Source organism: Tachypleus tridentatus, chromosome 13, assembly GCF_004210375.1.
Source record: "Tachypleus tridentatus isolate NWPU-2018 chromosome 13, ASM421037v1, whole genome shotgun sequence".
In the NCBI taxonomy this organism is placed as follows: domain Eukaryota; kingdom Metazoa; phylum Arthropoda; class Merostomata; order Xiphosura; family Limulidae; genus Tachypleus; species Tachypleus tridentatus.
In genome coordinates, this window is record NC_134837.1 from 238,487,910 (window position 1) to 238,513,383 (window position 25,474).

Genomic DNA, 25,474 nt, shown 5'->3' on the forward strand with positions numbered 1-25,474 from the left:
TTTTGCGTTTCTTGTTTTGAAGAGTATATTTAGGCTAGAAAGAAATAGTTTAGTTAGAACATTTATCTACTTATAATTAGTTATTAATGGTTGGAAAAACTGTTCAAATAGTGTAACCACAAAGAGTTACTGCATATATAAAATTTAATAATAAATACCTTAATATAAAAACTATTTTACACAGCAAATATCTGCCAAATAAGAACAACTCCAATAGAAAACAGCCTGGTAGTCAAACTGTTTGATTTAGGAAATACCCACTTAGGGTGTAAAATCTAACAGTCTAAGTGGTAAACTATTTAGCATAGCAAATACCTAAAGAACATGTATCATTCAGCATCAAACAGACAAGTAAACAACCTATTTGGCACATCAAATATCTACAGCATGTGCAAAATTTAACAGTATACTGTTTGGCACATTAAGTATCTATCAAAAACATATCCAATAGCATATAACGCAGTGAGAAAACTACTCCAAAGCATTTATCTTTTGTATGTATAAAACTTCACAGCAAACAATCTGGTATACAAACTGTTTTTCACAACAAAGGTCTATTGATAATGTAAATATGTTACAATAGACACCAAGTAGACAACCTATGTTTCATAACAAAGGTTAATCAATTATGTAAACATTTAACAGTTAAACAGCTCAGTAGATAACCAACTTTTCAAAACAAACATCTGTCAATTATGTAAACATTTAACAGTTAAACAAATATTTATGGATAGGTAAAATTTAACGATAGCTTGACAGACATAGTTTGGCACAAAGAAAATCCCCAAGCATTTGTTTGCTACTATACACAACAAAAGCTAGTGATCTACTTTCCAGGTTTATATGGCTATTGCTCTGACTTTGTTTTATTCACTATTTGTATCCCAGTGGGGTGATACTACCTGGTCTCAAAAGGTACCAACGTGGCCCAGTATAGGTGAAAACAGGGTGTAAACCAATGTGAAGCAATTCCGGGGCCAGTAGAGAACTAAGTGAGCCACTATAAATAGTGCAGTTGGAATACTGCTTAGCTTCTATGTGATCCAGGGCAAGAGATATGGCATACAGTTCATCAGTGAACACAGAAGCTGTAGAGGGGATTCTGCATGCAACCACTGAACTGCAACAAACCATGGCAGAGCCCACAGAATTACCTGATTTTGAACCATCCGTATAAATAGGAATGGAAAGATTGTTCAAAAGATGTTCAGTAAATAAAAGATGGTACTCCCAATCGGGAGTATCAGCTTTTTTCAGACGATTTAAGTAACGATAAAACTGAGTGAATACGCTCTGAATCTTGAAAACAATGCCAAAAATAGCTTATGAAAATGAAATAAGGTGCATTTATATGGGTAACTCTGTTTTCTACCCATATATCATTCCACGAATGGTCTGGACAATTATTTATGCCAGTGACTTGTCTGATCATGATAAGAAATCAAAACATAATCAGCTCCCACATGCTGTGTTATTCATGTGTATTTTGTTAACTATATCAGTGGCCTAACCCACAAAGTATGAGTTGCTACAGTTTAGGATAAAATGTTTACTTAATATTCTATATTTATGCTGTTGTCTACATGCATGGATTAACTTTTGAGTAAATACTCGAGCTTTAACAGAGAAGGTAACGTATGACCAAACAAACAGAACTAAATATTCTTACAAAACAATTTTGAATTTTTCGTAATAAGTATTTTAAAACTTGAAAACCATGGTAATTAATCTATTTGACACATTATGTTTTTTTTATTTTGTCGTGTAGATTTGTCAGTTTAAGCATAAACCTATACAGTGGGCTGTCTTCGCTTTGCCCACGGTGGGGAATAGAGCCCAGAGTACCTCGTTTTGTAAAGAAATCCATCCGTTATTACATACTCTAAGAGTACGTTTAAAGCATAGGGTTAGAAATTTAAAACATTAATGTCATTAATATAAATAAGAATTTTTTGTTAACGAAACGCATCAGGCGTTATATTCCAAATATGACGAGAGGCAAAAGTTTTCCCGAAACGTCATTTATGTGTCCAGTATAATAGTTTAAAAGTTAGACTGAAACGCCAAAAGCTGAAGTGCATTAGAAATCAGTAGGTATTGAATAAGGTCTCTTGAGAGGCAAAATGTGGATCTGAAATGTTATTTTTACATGTCTCTGATTTTGCATCTGAAAGAGACAAGTTATAAGAAAGGAAGATAAAGGAGGATATATGCAGTTTAGGTGATATTTATCCAAACGACTAAGTAAACTGCTCCAATATTATTAAGACAACTATACCCTTGTGGGCTACCAGTACTACATAAATAATATTCAATAATGAAATAGTTTTAGTGTTGGAACATGGTACATATAATTGTTGAATCAATTCGGTTTAAACGCCGAAAGCTGGCGAACCATTATAAACCAAAAGGCTGAATATATATAGAAGAATTTTACATAATCTTTATCTGTCGCTGTTTAGCTTAACTTACAAATTCTGGTATTGGCGAAAGTCCTTTTGAGCAGTGATTTGTCGAAGACAAAAAAGATTGTAAATGCTGCTTTTCCGCCTCTGATTTGTTTTCGGAGGGGTGGGAAGGTGGTACTTGCAAATTACATGATATAATATCAAAAATCTCAGGCCTGTTATTTTCACGGCATAAATTTGATTACGACATTACAATAAAGTTATGATAGGATAAAATTATACCATATATTAGTAAATTATTTTTTAAAATGTGTACAAAGTATATTTACCTGACAAACATGAACAGCACAATGAACATAACACTCCCTTTAGTACGAACGATCTATTGAAGTCTTATCAGTTTTGAGGAACAAAATACTGATTTTGTAACAAAATGCTTGATACCGTTAATCACAGTTATTAATCTCTATCACATTGTGGACTGAAGTATTTCTCGTACAAGTTATATATTTGAATATTCTGCAAGTGATATTTCAATCAAAATTTTGTTACAATGTTTATACATTTTTAACTACTCAGTTGGAACTAAAGTGTATTATAATATGTTTATTATCGGTCTTACTTTGGTTAATATCATACATTACCTACTAAGACTGGTTTAAGAAGGAAGTTGCAAAGCGAAACTTCGTGTATTTTATATTTGACTGTACCTAAATTTCACGCTGAATCTTAAGCAAGTTTTTTAATTGTTTGTTACGTCTAATTTACTTGAGTTAATACTGCATAAAATAAAAACGTTATAATTTCCCAGTTCAGGCATCTTACACACTGAAAAAACAATTAAATTTAATATCACTATTCTTATAGAAAGTTTTTTCACCTAACAATGTTACATCAGTTCACGACATCACTCGGATAAGTATACTTTGGGTTCATAGAAAAAGTGTTATTTCACTTAGAAACAGAAAACAAAGTCACATATAAAGCGTACAGTGCAGAGAGAAATAATTATCTATGGCTATTTTAACTGAATTAATCTATATTTACGGTAGTTTACTGCTTGCTTCAGTTTCTAAAGTAGTTTATGAAATTGAACGTGGTTCTACTTTTATATCAGTCTGTACAAAAGAAGCCCATACTAATGAGGGAAAAGAACCAATTATTTAATACACACCTCTCAATGGTACATTTCAGAAAGGTGTGGTATTTTGAACTGCGTTTTCAATGCAGTTTTCATTGGAAACTCATACTCTGATTAATAATTCATTATTACAAATTAGAAATAATCTGTTTATGAAAATATGCGTATATGTAAAAGAGGAAGTGTTTTCCATATTTTATGAATATATGTAGGTAAAATTTTGGGGGGTTGAGGGGGCTTGGCTCGTTGGGGGGGCTCAAGACACTGTTCCCACCACCTCTTGGGCTACTCTTTACCAAAGAAAGACGAACATGTTTGGTGACGGGATTCAATCCCACGATCCGCAGATTGCGAATTAAGTGTCCTAACACTGTGCAAACCCAGTCCAACATGAAGGTAGTATGTTAAACTGTCAATAAAGTCAGTGATATCCGCAAAAAGGGTTGCAGTGAAATGGAAATGGTTATTCAACTTTGAACAGACTGGTAAAGTTGAACAAGTATCATTTCAACATATTGTCGTTTGGATAGATCAGAGGTTGTTTTACTATTAAAAAAGATAAGGAGAACTTTTGGTTGGAAACAGCAAAAGGCGCTAAGATTTGGCTTGCCACCTAACCAGTAGGTCTGGCTAGATTCCAGTAAAAAGGAAAATTTGACTGTAATTCATCGGACTGTCAGAGATTCCTGACTGTTTGTCGACGTACAGTGTTGATAATACTCTTTTGTTATGACTTACTTCGAATGATAGCCTTGGGCCATAACATCAGAAATAAGAGGCATTAGAAGACAGGAGAGTAGGTGGAGTTGGCCTGGTTCCTAGAGGAACTACAGACCATGATGTATAAATTAAAGTTAAGTAAACAGGTCTAATAAAGAGTTTTAAAAAAGAAGTTTTTCTTGCTCTATATACCCATCAAATTAAACGAATATTATTGTATTTGAATTTTGCGTTCATATATAAGTTTGCATTAGTTGTAAGTATATATTATAGCATTATGAAAACTGTACATTATTATTCTATTATCTTTTCCGTAATATATAGAAACTTTCTAATTTACATATATGCATGTAATACTAGTATTTATATCGTTTCTTTTGTATTTTGTTTTAATTTGTGCAATTTCTAATTAGTATTTTGAATATTTTCATGTTTTATATTTAAATTATAATGAATTTTGTTTTAATATTCAGTTATGATACTGACTACGATTTTCTATCTTATCATGTTTGTGTACGTATTAAACTTCTTGGCCCGGCATGGCCAAGCGCGTTAAGGCTCGTAAGCTGATGGTCGCGGGTTCGCATCCCCGTCGCGCCAAACATGCTCGCCCTCCCAGCCGTGGGGGCGTTATAATGTGACGGTCAATCCCACTATTCGTTGGTAAAAGAGTAGCCCAAGAGTTGGCGGTGGGTGGTGACGACTAGCTGCCTTCCCTCTAGTCTTACACTGCTAAATTAGTGAAGGCTAGCACAGATAGCCCTCGAGTAGCTTTGTGCGAAATTCCAAAACAAACAAACAAATCTTTGTGTGTCTGTGGTATGGCTGCATGAAGTATGGGGGAATTCACATACCTTTTATTTGAGCTTTAATTAAAGGATAATGAATATTATTTCAGACCATATGAAAACTTAGAATCCATAAATTAAAATTTATTTCTATTTATTTTGTCTCTGGTTTTTAATTTTTAATAGATATGATATACGTTAGTTTTACAACTTCACAGTGAACGTATGTAGTAACTTTCAGCTCCGAGTTTGTTGTTACAATAACTGCTATGTGTTTCGTACGTCAGTATAACAAAAAACACTATTATTTGTTAAAGAACTGTGTTCGAGTTTATGAACTCAGTCTCGGTAACTCACTTAGGCTTCTGAAATGTGAGTTATAATTAATTCTGCGACAGACAGATACAATAGGCTATTACGAAGTATATATAAACTACAAATTAAAAATATTAAAATAAAATATAACTTACTTACGTATAAGTAAGTCAAGTTCAACAGGTTATATGAAATGATATTATATACAATAAAAATGAAGACTTATACATTTTATAATTCAAAAACGTCGAATCTTTACAACATAGATATTCCACTGCAGTGTTGCTTCGCGAAATTCTAACTGACCAAACACTTCTGCTCTGACAACAGAATATTTAGTTTAGTTGCTGACATTATTTGAGGTTGTTAAAGTAAATTATGGTGTATATTTTCATCATTAATAAAACATATCTAAAGGCTGTCACAAAATCAAACTGTGTATATACATTATTTACTTTTATTTTTTATCTTAATATTGCTTTTAGGACAAATTTCCGACATTTAAATTTAAATATTTTCCATATTCTAATATGTTTAGGGTAGGTAACAACACTGAAAATCATAAAGTCTTATTTTTTAAATATGTACATATTAAGAAAAAAACAACACTTTGTTATATCAGACCAAACTATTTTATAATCGAAGCTGGTCGTTATGGTGAGGTGGCCCTCTCGCGATATGTGTACAACAGCAAATCCCATGGCAACCGTATTATACTAAAACAGATACCCGGGTGAAGAAAGAATAGCCTAACAAAGAAACATATCATCATTGAATAGTATACCCCTATGGTGAGTAAAAACGTTAAAGGAAGCAATTTTCTTGTAATGAGCAAGGGTGAAATTCTAAAAAAGAAAAAACAGTAAAGGTACTCAATTTGGTATAGTGGAAGAAAAGAATCTACGTGTAAACATAAGAAAAACGACAAAAAACTCAAACAATACACGGTAATATTATCGTCTTAAAAATAATTTTCGGTATCAGTTTCATTAAGTATCGGCAGAATTTCACCCCTGGTAACAAGTATCTAATTTTGAAAAATTATTCACTGTTCTTGGCCGTAGACCATAGCAATTAAGTTAATGGAAACATATATTTTGCGTAAATCGTATTGGTTAAGCATAAGAGGAATTCTTTTTTTAATTTTAGAAAGAAATTGAATAACGCAGGGAAGGAAGCTGTGTATGTGCTTTAACCTGTAAATTCTTCATGACATCTCATGATTAATATTACAAACTGAGTGTTTGTTTATAACTTTTTATGTTGTTAACTATAACGTAGTTTTTATTTACTTTGATTCAGAGTTTCAACGCCTAAGTCTAAATTAAAAGCATAGGGTTGCGGTTTATTTTACCTTGTCAGGGAATGTACTACAGGCGCAAACAATTTTACAGCTGGAGTACAGGACTGGTCTAAGGGCTCTGGAAGCTCTTCGGTTATGGATTAACTTCTGTGTATTCTCCTGCTTTTCCCGAGGGTAGTTTTCCTAACTTTGATGTATTTCTACTAGGAGATAGTGAAAAGAAAGAGTATTTTCCAACTTCCTGAATTTGTGGCAATTTATGCAGACAATTAAAGGAAGTTACATGGAAATAAAATCCTGAGCGTGACTGTCAATGAAATATTTATTGGTAAGTTTATTGAAAAGGTGCTAAACATTAACCATCAGTAGTAGATGCCACAAGACATAATGGTGCAATAACCTCAGTTTTAGGTATGCCAGCAAACGTCCATTTGTCGTGGCTGTACTATTGATGCAACAAAAGCTGAGTTCCTGAAGATGGGAAGGATTCTATGCTTTAACTGCGATATTACTGATCACTGGTTACAGGAAAATCCATATTATTTCCAAGATAGTTGGATCTATTAACTTTGTGTGGATGCACCAATCAGCTTGTTCTACTATTGCTGGTTTGGACTTAGTTAATGATACACAGAAGTACTATGGATATACGAGCTGCCATGGCCTTGCTCGACCAAGTACATCAAGAAAGGTCACCACTTTCGTTAATTATTAAAAACTTCATTGAGGCAAGTGGTGACAAACTAGATATGATTCGAGAGGCATATCTTCGATTTGTGTTGGCTAAGTCTCTTGTTGATTAGAAATAGTTGTTTCTAATCTTGGATTAGACTTTAGTACTCTAGGGATGGAACTATTGCATAAACTGTGAACGAGTTTCATCTGGGAAACAGGCAAATACAATTTTTTAATAAAACTGCATATTGCCAACCAGTCTGCTTTCGACAATAATTGACTGTATAAATACATATTGAAAAGGAAGTTTTACTATCAAAGAAGTAAGTTGTGTTTGGTTGTGTACTTCGGATCAATCTAGTATATTGACAGCATCTACTGTTGTGATATAGCCACCTTATTAACGCGCTAGTTTCTCTTTGGAAACTAGGTATATTTTGTTTGGACACATATCTGTCTGAACACTATTGTTGTATCTGTGTTAACCTGTAACTACAGGCCTTTGTTTTGTAATCTCCAACTTTAATTGGTTATCAGCACGGTAATAGAGGCAAGAGTGACACAAATCTAAGTAGCTAGTGTCATAGCTACTGTACCAAATCCATCAGCAAACATGCAGATTCCAAATACCTGATGCTTATAGTCGAGGATTGTGCTAACAGTCAAAACTCAACATGAGACATGAACTCAGTGAATTGTTCAAGGAATTTTCTGGTGTGCTCATGGAACAAGATTACTTATTACATCAAACAGGAATCATGCATCATCTCATAAGTACAAGTGATGCATGTCTAATAAAACAATCACTGTGTAGTCTTCATTGAAACACTAGGAATGTTGTTAGTGTTGATCTTGAATGGTTGTTAAAGGACAAAAAAATGCAACCTTCTGCAAGTGCTTGATAATTTCCAGTACAGATTAGTAGAAAATGAGAAAGAAAAACCAAGGTGCTCTGTGCACTTTAGATGGGTGAATTTAGTAACATGTTTCAATACTTTTCGACTATCATATTAGAACGAATCTCTAGATGCATTGGAAGGTGCCTATTGGCTTAAAATATTAAATCTGGTTTCTGGCTGTTTGCACATTGAATTATATTTTGGTGAAAGCAGGTGTAAGGTTATTTTTAACACTTGGGAATAGATGTACGAATTGTACACAGTGATCCGGCCTGTGTAACATTGGAGTAATTTTACCACAAGTACAGGAAACTATAAAGCGTGTTTTCACGTCTATGAGCTTTACGTTCACTTTTCCTATAAACTAATACGATACAGTAAAAAAGGAATTCTTTGCAGTTGTAGAGTTTTTCAAAATTACCACCATAATTTTGTTGAAACTCTTTCTCTGGTAGTCATTTAAAACTATCAAGTGTTATAACACATAACTCTAAGACTAGTTCAATAGATCCATTAATTTTCATTTGGAGTGATATTAGGATACAACAACACTGATAAAAATCTCGGCAACATCATGTCCCTAGTAGCACTGCCTGGAGATATATAGTGCTAAAACTGAGTTTTGAAGGCACGGTACATAACAGTGTAGCTTTATATTTACTACAAACAAAAACGTATCATTGTTTTTTAGGACTGAAAATGAATTATCATTAAATAGATTGTACAACAGCATATTTGGTCAGTAAAGTATGAGCTATTAAAAACATCATCATGTGATGAAGTGTTAGTATATAATAAGATATGCATGAAAACCATTTTTAAAACAATTTAAGAATTTCAGCGTGACTATATTACGTGTGTAATAATGATGGATGAATTAAAAGCTAAGAAAATATGTGCCACGCAAAACTACAATTTTCTCATTTTCAGTCTTTCGCAATGTTTTGTTCTTAACTTTACAATTTACAACTATCCGAAATATGCTTACGTTCGAAATCACCAAAAGTAAAAAGTTGGCTCTATCTATAACTTTGTCGAGAACGCTTTCACAGTCCATTTTTGGTAATACGCAACAATAAGCATCGGCGCTTTGTCACAAAACTACCAATAATGGTGTTTATGTTGACTGCTCATTATTCTTGTTGATTTATTAGAAAGGCTTGTTTTTCCATTCTTTATTTTCAGTAATTTCAACGATTCAACAGAAAAAATAGTTCAATTCAGAAGTTTTATGACATTGAGTTGTGGCCAAAAGCAAAATAAGATTTACCAAATAGTAAACAAACACATTGTTGATGTGAGCCAAGTGATGTTTCAACTAAGCCTTACGTTACTCTTATATATTAAATTAGATTACAAATAAGCCTACTATTGCTAAAGTTATAGTCAGTTTTTGAAAATTTTCAAGTGATAAATAAATGTTAATTAATAAATATCATTTTGGTATTTTAGCGCATATAATACTGATTGGAGTATCCGTCCCCTGAACGGTTTGGTTTGCTTTGTTTTGAATTTCGCGCTAAGCTACACGAGGGCTATCTGCGCTAGCTTTCCCATTTTAGCAGTGTAAAACTAGAGAGAAGGCAGCTAGTCATCACCACCCACCGCCAAATCATGGACTACTCTTTTACCAACGAATAGTGGGACTGACCGTCACATTGTAACGCCCCCATGGCTGAAAGGCGAGCATGTTTGGCATGAAGGGGATTCGAACCCGTGACCCTCGGATTACGAGTCGAGTACCACGGATATCGAAACCGGATTTCTAGCGTTGTAAGTCTGCAGACATACCGCTGTACCACTGGGGGACCTTTCAGAGTCTATACGTACTTTTGTTCACTGAAACATTTCATTTTTATATGTAGTTTTTACTAAAATGTGGTGAGTAAAGAATTACTTCGAGACAGATGAAATAAGTGATGAGTTGATGTATTTTGGAGATAAATTAGTTTTAGCTCAGTTGTATAATTTTAGTTAGTTATTCAACAATGGCTTCCCGTCATCCTTGACGGGGTTTTATACTTCCATCGCTAATAAATGTGCATTTCTGAGAGGTTAAAGACATCGATTTATTGATTTTGGTCAAAATTAGAAACTACAAGCACGTGCAATGCAGCAAAATTAACAATATATATACACTCTCCTTCCATTTTTTCAATAGGATACAATTATTTCTAACTGTTGCTCGTTGTCCTCTGTATGTAGTTTTGACAAGTGAAACTTATCTTTTAGTTTCCAGTGTCCTTTGATTACAATTTCAAGACACGAAGACTGGATTATAAGATATTTCCATAGTGACGCTAAAAATTAGCTATCTCATATTACACGCTGTGCCTTAAATCAATTTGTTGTTTACTCGTAGGTGAAAAACAATGCCTCTAATATTTTAATATTTCTATGTAGGCTTACAGTTATCGTGTCAGAATACGGTATTATCAGATGCAATAATGAAAATTACCACAGTCAAAGTATGTAGCAACTACTAAGAAGTCGTTGAAATTTGTTTGGGAAAAAAAACAACTTAATATTATACAAACTATTTATCGTTAAGGTTCTTTTGTACTTTATTACTAAATAATCTTCAGTCATTATATTAACATTATTTCTCTTATTTTTATAAGGCTAAGCATGGTCAGGTGAGTTGAGGCGTTCAACTCGAAATCTGAGGGTCACAGCTTCGAATCCCTATCACCCCAAACATGCTCGCCCTTTCAGCCATGATGGTCAATCTCCCTATTCATTGGTAAAAGAATAGCCCAAGAGTTGGCGGTGGGTGGAAGTGACTAGTTGCTTTCTCAGTAGTCTTACACTGCTAAATTAGGGACGGCTAGGCAGATAACTCTTGTGTAGCTTTGCGCGAAATTGAAAAAAAAACAACTCTATTTTGTTTTACGAATCATAGAAAAACATTCAAACTGAGTACCGTATTGTAATTTTTCTAGGATATTATTTTAAACGATATTTGAATTGTATTACCAATCCCCGATCGTACTGATACCAAGCCCAAGACATGGCATCCATCATTCTTCTGCCTGATATTGGGGATCCTCATCCATGTCCTTACACTGTGTCACCAGATGTAGACCTCAGACAGGAAAAAAAGAAATCAACGAAGCCCATCAAGTGTGGCAATTTGAAGGTGAGTTCTAAAAAGAAAGGCATGTTGTATTAGCTTGTAACTGATATGTTAAAGAAAGGCATGTTGTATTAAATTGTAACTGATATGCTAAAAAAAGGCATGTTGTATTAGATTGTAACTGATATGTTAAAGAAAGGTATATTGTATTAGATTGTAACTTATATGTTAAAGAAAGGCATGTTGTATTAGATTGTAACTTATATGTTAAAGAAAGGCATGTTGTATTAGATTGTAACTTATATGTTAAAGAAAGGCATGTTGTATTAGATTGTAACTGATATGTTATGCATGATTTAACTCTTTTTTTTTTTTATCCTAACCATGATTTAATAATTATGTTAATATCTCTTGAAATATCATCTGAATGGTTCAGGGGCAACTGGGCGATAGCCAGTTGGTCAACAATATCATCACATGCCGACAGACTCGTTGACATACCAATATTTTGAATATACCTGCAGTATTACAGATAGTAGACTAGGCAAGTGTTTGTGACTATCGAAGTAAAATAACTAGCTCAACTGTTTGGCAAGACTGTAGGTTTTTTACTGTGCAAATCATTATTGCGTCATTTTTAGTTTTTACTATAAGTCATGTATAATGCATGAAACGTCAATATTTTTTTATATTCTTTGCTTATTCATTTTTAAGTATAAATTCAATACTTTACAAACTGTTTTCAAATCATTGTGTTTTATACTTATCTATTCAAAATGCAACAAATTACTCGTATACGTTGTAAACCTGATTCATGTAATGTAAACATGCAAACATTCCGCTAAGTAAACGTTAATACAATAACAAATCCATCTCATGACACATTGTCAGTCTTCCGCTAGTACAGCGGTAATTCAACGGATTTACAACGCTAAAATTGGGGGTTCGATTTCCTTCGGTGGACTGAGCGGATAGCCCGATGTAGCTTTGCTATAAGAAAAGCATACACAATTTGCTGTCGACAAGTTGTGTTTTGAGAACTAGTCCAGTCGACAACCTGTCTTTTGACATTATTTACTGTCGCCCAATTGTCCTGACACTCAGATATTATCGAACTATCTGAAATATTTTATGTCATTAAACTTGATAATAAAGATCCAGTGATATTGTTGTATGTTAAAAAAGAATGTTAAGTTAGCACATTAATATTACTGTTCCCATCAGTATTACATTAATTAATTCCATAAATAAAGGTTTAGTTGTAGAAGTTTAGGTAAATGTCAAAATAACTTAAATTTAGAGAAATGCAGGTTTGAGTTTTGTTTGTTGTTACGCTCAAAACTGCACAGTGGGCTTGCTATCTGTTCTCTGTATACCACGGGTATCAAAACAGAGTTATGAACGTGATAAATCCGCAGAAGTACCGCTGTGCCACAAGGGAATGGCGGATCTGAAGTCCAACAGGCAAAAATATTAATGAAAAATTTATATATGAGAAGCAGTGTGTTATTGACAATTATTACATGAGTTTAAGGTTAGAAGCGAATTCTCTCCAAGTACAATAAGACAAAATTGAATTTAGTGCCACAAAAGCTTCGCCAGCCCTATATTTGTGAATTATGAATAATTCTTATTTTGTTCATTTCAGTGCAAAACTACACAGGGTCCGTGTGCGCTCTGTCCACTGCAACGACTACAACCAAGGATTGTAGCGTTGAAACTGTATATTCGTGTCGCAAACCAACTGAATGATAATTTTGAGTAAATTGAGGGAAGTGTGAACATAAAATAACACTTGCAGTCTAATATGATGTTTTATATCATCTATTTAGCTTTAAAAACTTTCATGCTTCCTCAGCTTAGACATTTAAATAATTACAGGAATCAACGACAATTTCCTTTCAAATAAACCCTTGACCGAAACGTTTGCATACTGTTATATATTGATGTTATTGAGTAAATTCCTGAGTAGTGACAGTGAAGGTAGCATGTGATAGTACAAAAATGTATGAGTTGTTATTTTGGTCTGTATAAGTTGTTTTGAGAATTTGTTCTTCAAAATTCACAACATACACACGTTTTGTATAAAGGGGTGTACTTTTGGCAACTACGTAGTCATCACCACCCACCGCTAACTCTTGGGCTACTCTTTTTACCAACGAAACGTCACATTATAACGGCTGAAAGGACGAGCATGTTTGGTGTGACGGGGATTCGAACCCGCGACTCTCGGATTACGACTCGAGTGTCTTAACCACCTGGTCATGCCGGGCCGTACAGATAAGGTTGTTGTTTTACTTAACACTGAACTAATCCTCCTTCTTGTTTTACTTAACACTGAACTAATCCTCCTTCTTGTTTTACTTAACACTGAACTAATCCTTCTTCTTGTTTTACTTAACACTGAACTAATCCTTCTTCTTGTTTTACTTAACACTGAACCAATCCTCCTTTTTCTGAGATGTACACGTCATGCATTGATGTCGTTTTTCTTTTGTACAAGCCTTACCGACAATTCATGAAATTATGAGCCCTTAGAGCTGAAAAGTCGAGGAATTGAACCCCGGAAAGTGCATCGCGTGAGTTCCTGGCAATACGTCTCGAAACTGAGACCTTTCGACCCCACGTTCAACACGTTAACCATTAGGCCCATCACGGGCCAGTTTTGATATCAATAAGACTTTACATGATATTTTGAGAAAGCTGGAACTGCATTAGTGCCCGAAAACTAGAAAAATATAACTGTGTTTGAACAGCATAAAACAAAAATGTCGAAAACATTTGCGATATTGTATACACTCTATTGAAATATATGAATATCAGACACTATAATCGTGTTTGTGCATGACATGAAGCTAAAGTATATGAAGCTAAAGATAAATAGCAAACAGTTGGTAATTATGAGGTTTGTAAGTAATTTTCATTCCATAAGATATACCCTGTGAAATAATATTAAGGATAGTCCGAAATGTCGTTAAAAGATGATACAGTCCAATCACTATAGTGTTTTTGTTCTGAAAATGTAAAAAGTGTAAAATGTAACTAGTCTGATTCAAGTTGGATATATTAATATATGTCCTTCATTGGATCCCCTCTATCCTCCCAAAAACATATTTTAGTTTGAAAAGCCAAAATCTTAATTATTTTGTATTTTTAATGCTTTTCTCTGAAACATGTTTAAATAAACTACATAGAAGGAAAATATTATCGAAATTAAGGCTGAATTTAAAGACTGGAGCAAATTTAGTGATCGTATCAACACACATGATACTGTGCCATTTGGCCAAGACAACTTGCGGGATTTGTTTTGTTATGAATTTCGGGTAAAGCATAAGACCAGAGAGAAGGTAATTATTCATCACCATTGATCGCCAGCTCTTGGGCATTTCTTTACCAACGAATAGTTGGATTGACCGTCACATTATATTACTCCCAAACCATTTGGTCATGTCCCTTCCCTGTGGAACAGCAGCATCTTTACGAAGTTACAATGCTAGAAACTGGGTTTCGATAGCAGAGCACAGATAGCCTATAGCTTTGTGTTTATTAACAAACACCTGAAAATGCCAGACCATTCCGCATCATACCCTGCTGAAACGATAAATAACGTCAAAATTAATTAATAAAACACGCTTTTCATGTGTTACAGGACGAGGAAGAAAAGCATTACCTGGAATGGTGGACCAGAGAGTATCGTCCACAAAAAAATGTGACATTTATAGACTCCAAATGTTCAAGTGAAGGGATTCCCCAATTATACAACGTAGCACGTGATCATTTAGTGTATGACAGCCTTAAAATAAGTAAAAAATATTAATCTGGTCTTATCGGGCACAGATGCGAGGGGTTTCCGCCTCCCGCTTCCTTGGTAACTCCACTCATATATTTTCATTTTTACATCAGATAATCACCAGTCCCTGTGTTTACTTCCTGTGAAACACAAGTTTAGAGAAATGATCTGATTTTAGTTTTTCTTATAAATTTAACTTTTTTTGCTTTCAAAACTACTCATTACGAGTGTTGTTGTTTTTCATGTTGCTCAATAATTCTTTCATCCTATGTACATAAATACTTAGATAGCAGCGCAGAGATTCAGCACTGATAAGAAATTTGCCCGTGAAGTTATTGGTTTGTTCTTAGAAGACGTGATCCAAGAAGACTTGGCCGAAGAAATTGTGCGCGAGACACTCAAGGAAGAAACAGATGTCAACAAGCTGGTAAGTCACTTCTGTGCCTCAATTCGTAATTTGTATGTCTTTTTTTCTTCTGCTTAAAAATAGGAACAGGGAATATTTGATTGTTTATAACAAAGCAATTAAAATAGTGCAATTATAATTAATTATGTCAATAAAATTACAATCATATTTATATTATTCATGATGTTTCAATAAATTTTCGAAGATAACTTACAGCGATTCTTTGTAGCTCATGCCGCCTCCACCCTCTCCTCCTAAAGTCAAGACTGTGTCAACTGTTGCTCCTTTACCATCAACAAAAGAAACGTTTGTTCAAACAGATCCGTAAGTTTCGAGTTTGATCCGTTTGCACTATTTATTTATGGTAGATTGTTGCTTAAAAATCTTCGGTTTGGTCAGATATTTCAAATTAACAATCTGATAATAAAATGACTAATTCAAAATTAAATACTTTCTTTGGTTCGGGTACGTTTACATTTATAGTTGTTACATAAACTGCTTTCCTTATAACTAGATGGTGCCACGTGTAAGAAAATGATGAATGAAAGTGGAGATAAACTCATCACAAATAATTTTTGTCTGATTTTTATCAGAGGGCATTATGTGACTTAGAACAATGAATTTGTGAATTATATTTTAATGTCCATATTTATAAGAGTTACTGGTGTGTTATTCAGGCTACAGATTATATATTTTATTTGATCTCATATTAAATTCAAATGTTAATTATTTTGATATTGTTCATTTATTACACCAATGACAACGCTATTCTTTTCAATTTACTCGCGGGTTCGAATCCCGGTTGCACCAAACATGCTCGCCTTTCAGCCGTGGGGGCGTTATAATGTGGCGGTCAATCTTACTATTTGTTGGTAAAGAGTAGCCCAAGAGTTGACGGTGGGTGGTGATGACTAGCTGTCTTCTCTTTAGTCTTACACTGCTAAATTAAGGACGGCTAACACAGATAGCCCTCGAGGAGCTTTGTGCGAAATTCAAAAAACAAACAATAAAAATACAATAGTTTGAAGCCCCTTAAGGGGCAATATTTCAATGACCTTTAATGTATAAGTGTGGTAAAAACAACACGATTGTCGGTCTCTTTGATGACCTGCTGCTGGTGTTACTGGCAAGTGGCAACATATTTATTATCCTGATCAGACAGCGTCAGGGTTCAGAGAATGTCGGCAAGACTACATCGGTCTCTTTGATGAGTTCAGTGAAAATTACGATGTTCAGTATCCAAGAAGCCACTGTGGTAGCGAAATTTTTAATAGTTATATATGTGGAGATTTTAAGTAAAACTTTTGTTTGTTTTTGAATTTCGCACAAAGCTACTCGAGGGCTATCTGTGCTAGCCGTCCCTAATTTAGCAGTGTAAGACTAGAGGGAAAGCAGCTAGTCGTCACCACCCACCGCCAACTCTTGGGCTACTCTTTTACCAACGAATAGTGGGATTGACCGTCACATTATAACGCCCCCACGGCTGAAAGGGCAAGCATGTTTATCGCGACGGGGATGCGAACCCGCGACCCTCAGATTACGAGTCGCACGCCTTAACACGCTTAGCCATGCCGATCCTTAAGTAAAGCTGATGACAAATCTGGTAACTTTCATTACATTTGAAAAGTAATACGTAGTGTGAAATTTTGAAGTGAATAAGAAAACTTGTAAATTCATACACATATGCTAAATGAATAAAGAAATAAATACGTTTCTCAATTTCCAGGGGGACAAGTTTCCCCTTGACCTGCCCACTTCTGTGGACGCCCATGTACAGAATTCTTTTTAGACAATACAAGGCTGAAGGAGTACAGCAAGGAATAAAAAATACATTAGAAGCGATCACTTTAACTGTGAGATTTAAGGAATTTGTTTCAGTGTTTATTTCAGGAGCTGGTTTCAAGGTGGAAACGTCAAGTCTGGTGGAGAGCTTGCTCGATATGATTCATGGAAGAAATGAGATCTTCATGAGATTTTCTAAGTTGCATTTTCTTGTAATTCTGAGGACACTGCCATTCACTTACTATGTGCTGCTCAAATTGTGCGAAAGTATATTTGTTTTGAATTTCGCGCAATGCCACATGAGGGCTATCAGCGCTAGCTGTTCCTAATTTGGTAGTGTAAAACTAGAGAGAAGGCAGCTAGTCATCACCACCCGCTAGCATAGGGACAGCTAGCACAGATGGTCCTCGAGTAGCTTTGTGCGAAATTCAAAAACAAACTAACCAGATTTGCATATTGCAAAATTGCAAGAACTTGCATATGAAATATCAAAAGAGTTACAACAAAATTAATTTATATTGTGACAGCGTAATGATCCTAAATAAAAAAATGTATTTTTCAACAATTAATTTTCTAAAAAATCAATTATTCAATAATAACTTTTCTTCTGCGCCCTTGAAGACTGTACAAAATAAATTTGTGACAATTTTGTTTTATTTTATTAATATAAGTGAAGGAAAGACGTTATAAAAATTAAGTAAAGAGTAAAAAAATATTACTATTGTTTTTATAATAACAGCTACTCAAAACTTTTTGTTTCGATTCGATACATATCTTTTTTTCAATAACTTCACACTCACTGAGGTCCAAAGTTTCCAAGTGGCGCTCGACTCGCAATCCGAGGGTTGCAGCTTCGAATTTCCGTCTCACCCAACATAATTTTCTCTTCAGTCGTGGGGGCGTTATAACGTGACGGTAAATATCACTCTGGAAAACGAATGGCCAAAGTGTTGGTGGCGTCTTGTTTGTCTGTTTTGGATTTTGCGCAAAGCTACACGAGGGATATCTGCATTAGCTGTCCTTAATTCACCAGTGAAAAACTAGAGGAAAGGCACCTAATCGTCACATTTTACTAACAAATTATAGAATTGACCGTCAAATTATAACGCTCCAACGGTTGCAAAGGTGGGCAAGTTTAGTGGAATGGGATTCGAATCCTCGACTCTTAGGTTGCTGGTCAAGCACCTTATCCTTCTGGCCATGCTGGCAGTTAGTCAATAGCATTAACCACCAACTCCTAGACCACTCCAATGGAATAGTGAAATTTCACGCACCTCTCCAAAGCGTGTTTTTTTTAACTTTATTATTGAGTTAACTCTCATGTGCTTTTATATAACTAATAACAGTTCTTGCAATTCATTGACTACAGTATTTTGTGCAGGTAGCTCAATGTCAAGTTTTGTGCTAAAAACAACCAAACAACAACGTGTTATTCGTTTACATTCATTTAAATGTAAAACTCAACTCTTATCGTTTTGTAAAAAACAACAAGAAATAATTCTTCATCGATTGTTCACATCACTAGTGTAGAATCTTAAAATTATTGATTAAAATAGTAAAATCTTACTAATTTTTAAAGTGAGGAGTAAAAAATCTTGATATGGGACAAATAGTAGTTTTTGGTCAGATATCCTGTTTTTGATGTCCAAGAGGATACGGATAGACAGTAGATTAGCCACATGCACATTGAAACTGTTCCGTAAACGTGAGATATTTCTTTATTATGATACAGTATCGTCTCGAATCGGAGGCCCGCGAGGTACGTGAGGCTCTCGAAAGTCAGGTTTTGGCCCGCACTATGATAATATATTTCATAAAAGTGTTTATAATCGTTATAATACTCAAGTGTAGGCTAAACTGTACTTGGGGTATTATGTATTCCTAATCCTGATGTATATGTATATACATATTAGTTTGTTAAACTTAAAAAAACAAACCAGAACAAAAATAAATTAAACAAAAAACGCTGCACTAATTGAAAAGATCCCAGAGTGCAAGTTATAATGTATGATTACACAATGTACCCTAGGTTTTGGAGGTGACTGTGGAAATAGGACCCACATCGCGGTGGAGATACACTGTCTATCAGTCATAACCTTCATTCGCCAATCTCACATAAGAAATAAAAGTGGCAATAGATATAGAAATTAGGAGAGTGAGATGTGGGTGCTCAAGCCCACAACGTCCAACAATTGGTTTTGGAAAATTTAATAAGGATGCAGAATTCTGCATGAATGAGCTGCCACTGAAGGCTCTTTAAGGGAATGCGACACATGGCGGTGTGATACAGTGCTTCACACCCATAATCTTCCGTTGATACTCATATCTGAATTATACTTGTCGTTGTTGTTACTGCTGCTACTTTATTTAAAATACGTTAGGGATCATGGTCAACTCTTTAATATCACATAACTAAAACTGCTACTGTGTTTAGAATTATATACTTATTTTTACTATTATACAAGTTGGATTGCTTTCAATCTACAATAACAAATGATTACTAGTCATGGTTTGTTTGTTTTTTAAATTTCGCGCAAAGCTACACGAGGGATATCTGCGCTAGCTGTTCCTAATTTAGTAGTGTAAGATTAAAGGTAAGGCAGCTAGCCATCACCACCCATCGACAACTCTTGGGCAACTCTTTTTACCAACGAAGAATGGGATTGACCATTCTTAAGATAGACTTAAGATAGAATGAAAGACGGAACTTTTACGTAAAACTTTTGTAACAAAACAGATTGTAAGAAACAGAGAAGACAAAATAAAAAAGGGAAAAAATTCGGGAAAATATCTAAAATAAAAACTTACTAAAAATGTTGATGTGTATTTATTTAAGTACATGTATCTTAAATAAATATTATCAAAGTTTTCACTTTAGATACATGTAGTTAAATCAGTACACATCAATATTTTTGGTAATGTTTCATGGTTTAACTTCCGTAAACAAGTCCAAACTTTGTAAAGAATATGTTAGTGATTGTTTTTTATTGTTGGTATTTCTGTACCATAATCATTTATTTCCTCCATCGTTGGCTTGAAAAATGTTTACATTCTCGAAGTTAGTAGGTATTGAGAAATAAAAGAAGGAAGCAAAAAGTTTTCTCCACAAAGGAATCAGTTAAACAACTAAACACCAAAATAAGATTGAGAAATACCATCTAACTGACGAGTAATATATGTTTATTTGATAAAGAAACAAAAACTAGGTTACTTTCAAAGCAAGGTATCTAGAGATGTGATGGTAATTTTAAAATGTTTCAAATAATCCAGTCTATTAACAATATCACATCTATGGATGTGTAACGTTAATTGTTCTCATAAAAAAATAACACAATACAATTTAACTAAACAATGTGTGTTGCAGTAAGAATAATGCACAAAACGTACCCTCGAAGTGAATTGTATGTATCTAAAACCATTCCAAATACAGACTCTTTGTTTATATCCTAATACATTTAAGCTCATATAATCTGTATATCTTTCACTACCATTTTGATTTCTACCCAGTTTCGATGTTTTTTATAACCCTTTCAGCATACCTTAGAGTCTAAGGATATCTCAGTTAATAAAGCAACAGAAGGTTATTGACTTTAGCTATGTGTCGTTATGAAATTCGGATAAATATCTCCAATTTAGAGAAAAAAGCTGGTTCTGTTACCTGGTGGTTGTGTTTTTGTTGGTTAAATATCCATTTGGGGTAACACATTACAGGATCTCCGATTTTCTTGTTCACTTGATATTGATTGAGATTATGATTAGCTACTTCAAGTGTCCTCGGTATTCTATGAAGTGGAAAAGAAATCCTCTGTTTTTAGATACTTACTACTGTCTTTGTTGTCCCATTGATGTTTCTTATTAGGGAAAGTTATTCCAGTTTTTATCTGACCTGATAATTGCTCTTCCAATAAGCCCAACATAGTTCAATATTCGACTGCAGTGCTGGTTCTTTCTAGCTCTTCTGTCTCCGAGACGGTGAGGACTTCAGAAACTTGTGTGAGACATGGCTTAACTGTTAGCATTGCTATACTCTGAAGCTTCACTTTGAGATCCTAGGTGTAATATAAGACTAACGGATAGATCTCACTTTTTAGTGAGCAAGAAGTGGTCTAAGAGTTGACAGTTGGTGCCACTGACTAGCTTCCTTTGGCTAGCTATGAGAAACAAACAATAATTAAGTTGTAAGTCTATACCCATCATAAATAGCGGACTGGTCCACCAGGTAACGGACTGACCCAACATTTTGGAAAGTGTAATATTTTCTGGTATCTACTCATTGATTCATTGTATTCTATTTTTACAAACCCAAAATTATTATCCTGTAAAACTACAAATTTACTAAGCCCTGATACATTATTTCCTACAAATATTCGAATCCATATTGAATTTCAAACAGGGAAGTAAAACGATTCAGAAAATTGTTGTTACTACACTTGTTATCTTAAGTATGTTCGTCATCAGTAAAATTCAATATATTGCACTATCTGTTTTTGCTTAGAAATATATTTTAAATAGATTCATGACAGCCGAAATAAATGTTTATATCCATATAAAGCAGTATGATCCGAATGATTCATTTTGGGACCTAGGTCTTGTATACAGCTTAAGATTTGTAAGTATTTCATGACACATTGTGTCCTATTTTAGGAATGTACACCGTAACGTCAGGTTGTGAAACTGCTTTTTCACTTGCTTCAACTACACCACTTGCCATATTAGAGATGAATTAAATATCTCACTCCAACAATAAAACTGACAGAAAATCACGATTAACTTCCAGTATAATGGTATTGAATCGTCATATTGTTTTATGTATTATGTTATAAAACGCAAATATTGTTACGTTAAAGAAACTCTGGGAAAGTACACTTTTTTTTGTAATTACGTTTCTTCAAAAAATTAACAATATGAAATATTTAGAAATAAAAATAACATATTATCAAATGTAGGGCAAAATTATTTTATGCTGTTCGTGTTTGAACTATTTTGTTTTTTCATCACTTGCAATGCATCTCAGGGATAATTTAGAGGTAAGTTTAATACTGTAAGAAAACCTAAAAAGCTACAAACTGCAAAACGAATACGTGAATCAACATTAACTGATAAAATCAGAAATTTTGTAATTACTGGAAATGTCTGACTTATAAGATGGCGTATACAGTTTATAATTAAATTATACTTTTAAAATGAAAACTGAAGTTAAAAGCCATTTTTAACTTTAACACAAGTTAGCTAAAATTGTTTTAAAATCTCCACCATGTATTTAAAACAGTTTATATTAATTAAAATAGCTCTTTATAGTTACGACTCAAACTTGTTTCTTTGTTTTTCAGCCTATAAGTACAAATCCACCTGATGAACTAGATAATACGTAAGTACGTTTAATTTTGTTTGTGTGTTTTTGAATTACGTGCGCAGCTACACGAGGACTATCTGTGCTAGCCGTTCCCAGTTTAGCAGCGTAAGACGGCTAGAGGGATAGTCCTCAGTTAGTCATTCAAACAAACAAACAATTTTGTTTGTGTGTTAACTCTTGCGGCTACTCTGTTACCAATGTTTAGCAGCGTAAGTGAAATTAAGCGTAACATTATAACGCCCCCACGGCTAAAAGGGCAAGCATGTTTAGTGCGACGGAAATTCGAACCCGCGACTCTCAAATTACAAATCGAGTGCCTTAACCACCTGGCCATGTATGGCCTGTTTAATTTAGTTACAGTTATACGTTGTAATGCATATACTGTATTGCTATTATTGTTCTATGACTGGTAATACTGAATGACATTATTTGTATGTAATCTTTGAATTAAGTAAATTCAAACTGCATAAATGCTAAGTAAACTAAAGGAAATGTAATATCCAATTTTAAGGGCGCTTATATTGTAGAGTTTAGCAATCTTTACTAAGGAGTGTAGGAAAAAAATAAATATTATTTTTAGTTACTTGTATAAATAATCAGTTGCCTTGAATCATTAATTAAAATAGTAAAAACGAGAGTTGTTACAATGACGTAAGATACCTGTAGTGTTTCTGTGTGTTGATGATAACTTCAGGTTACATTTTTATACAGTATATTGTTCTTGCACACAATATTCACTTGTTTTTAACTAGGTGTACACTGTTCGAAATAACTGTGGAAAAAATTTAAAAATTGGTATATATAATGCAAATACTATTGTATTTCCCCCATATATACAATATGAGAATGAACTGCACCAAAATACAGTCACGTGCTGATTGTTTACACAGTGTTTAGTTGTCATACAACCATACAAACAGTGACACACATAAAAGGAGTAGGCATTAACACTATTCACAGCAGTAGTGTCGTGAATGAACTCTTAGTTTTCAAGACAGAAATATCCTATAGCAAAAATGTTTCAACTCAAAGATTCGGCTAGTGAAAGTTGCCCAATCCGACAAATTAAGTCAATATTTAATGTTTTAGTTAAAGTTGTGTAAAGTCTGAAACGATAAATGACACCAATACTATTGAAGTAGGAATCCCAAGCTATTAAAAAATTGTGTTAAATGATTCGAAGCGTGCTCTTCACGTGATACACGAAAATCCAGTAGAGATCTTGCCATTGGCCTAACTGTAAGTATAGGTTTAAATGTTATCTTTGGAGCAATAAAATACACATTAGCAACAGTAACCTCACTGGAAGTGTAGCTGTTCATTATCTGAAATATTTAATCATACATATGGCTATGATTTCGAAGACGCTATTTAGGTGCAATAAAAATTCGTTTGTTTGTGTTTCAGGATTTTGAAAAAGCTAAACAAGGATTCTTTGCGTAGAAAGCTGATCATACTTTTTAACTGGTATACAAGAAAAAAGGTAATTAGTCAAAGTATTCATAGTGAATTCTTAAATTACCTTTGTTGGATCGCATAGTGGGCTTTTACCTTCACTCTTGTAGCGCACCCACGACTGCAACGTGCGGAGTACGTTTTATGGGCTCACTAATCCACTAGGCCACGATGAAGAAATGACATTACAAATAACAGCTACAAAACATGTATTTTTGATGTATATTTACATTTAAATGTCACCTACTACTTACATTTCATGCGTCATTTCATAACAAGCATCAAAAGACGCCAGCTGTTGAATATAAACGTGACCATGTCTCAGTTCTGAGTTCCTAAAGCTGATAATAAATTATATTAATTAAAGATATATTGATCATTAGTGTTTATTCCAAAGAAATTACCTCAAATTTTATGTAACTAAAAACACAACCGCACACTGAATGAACTGAAAATCTAATATTTAATGTGTGTTCTGTGTTTATGACAAAACACTGTTTTACTACAAGAATATAAATTATTTAGAGTCCTGGAAGTCAAAACCCATAAAATAGGAAAGTTCGAGTCCGGTAGCCAATAGTATTATTATAGTCAAACATGACATGTCATAATGCTCTCTTTAGAATTCTTAAGATGATAAAAGATAGTCACATATATATACAATTTTACGATTTCTTTATTTATATTATCTACAGCACACAGGAGGAAGATGAAATCTCGGTAAGTAAATACCTAAGCTCTTTTTACTTTACTGTAAATTATTTCGTGTTAATTAAGAAATATTTTTAACACTATACAATCAGTTCGCAAGTAAAAATACTTTAACGTTGAGAAAAAAAACCGTTTATAGCTCTGCATATTAATTTACCTACATTATGAGTCTAAAACAACAATACAACTACTGTTAGAACTGATAACCCCTGTTTTTAACTCTGACTTGCAAGAAATTCAAAATTTATTTTCATCAAGTAAGCTGGTATTAGGGGTCCGTATAGTTTGTACTATTTGTGTTCTTATCAAGATGAAAAAATGATATAACTGAGAGTAATAGGCCTAAAAATGTCGCGCAAGTAATATTTTGAGTGTTATTAAAAGTGCTGTTTATGACGTCGGAAAACAAATAACATTACGGTGGGCATTAATTGACATAGAATCCATGCTAACTGCTGAGTGAATACATCATATATTAAATATATATATTTGTCAATTAATATGTGACAATGGGTTCTGAGGTTTAATAGTAATTGTATGTTCACATATTTCAAACAGTTTATGTATCACGTACTCACAAAATACTGAGATGTAATACACTTAGCGGAAAAACTACAGTGATTTGCTTAATAATGTGATACAAAACAGCGTA

General features: G+C 33.9%; 1 protein-coding gene across 4 annotated transcripts in view; it reads left to right on the forward strand.

Moving 5' to 3' along the window:
- The first annotated feature begins 6,052 nt into the window (after positions 1–6,052).
- Positions 6,053–25,474, forward strand: part of LOC143240812 (uncharacterized) — a 31,615-nt gene continuing 12,193 nt past the window's right edge. Inside the window, exons 1-5 of one of the 4 annotated variants that reach the window (XM_076483917.1) lie at positions 6,053–6,163; positions 11,252–11,388; positions 15,402–15,542; positions 15,751–15,845; positions 24,807–24,831. In XM_076483917.1, coding sequence (XP_076340032.1) covers positions 11,260–11,388; positions 15,402–15,542; positions 15,751–15,845; positions 24,807–24,831 — 390 coding nt within the window. In that variant the 5' untranslated portion in view covers positions 6,053–6,163; positions 11,252–11,259. Of the gene's footprint in view, positions 6,164–11,191; positions 11,389–15,401; positions 15,543–15,750; positions 15,846–24,806; positions 24,832–25,474 lie in introns of all 4 variants that reach the window. The other 3 variants (XM_076483920.1, XM_076483916.1, XM_076483919.1) reach the window with 3 other exon arrangements.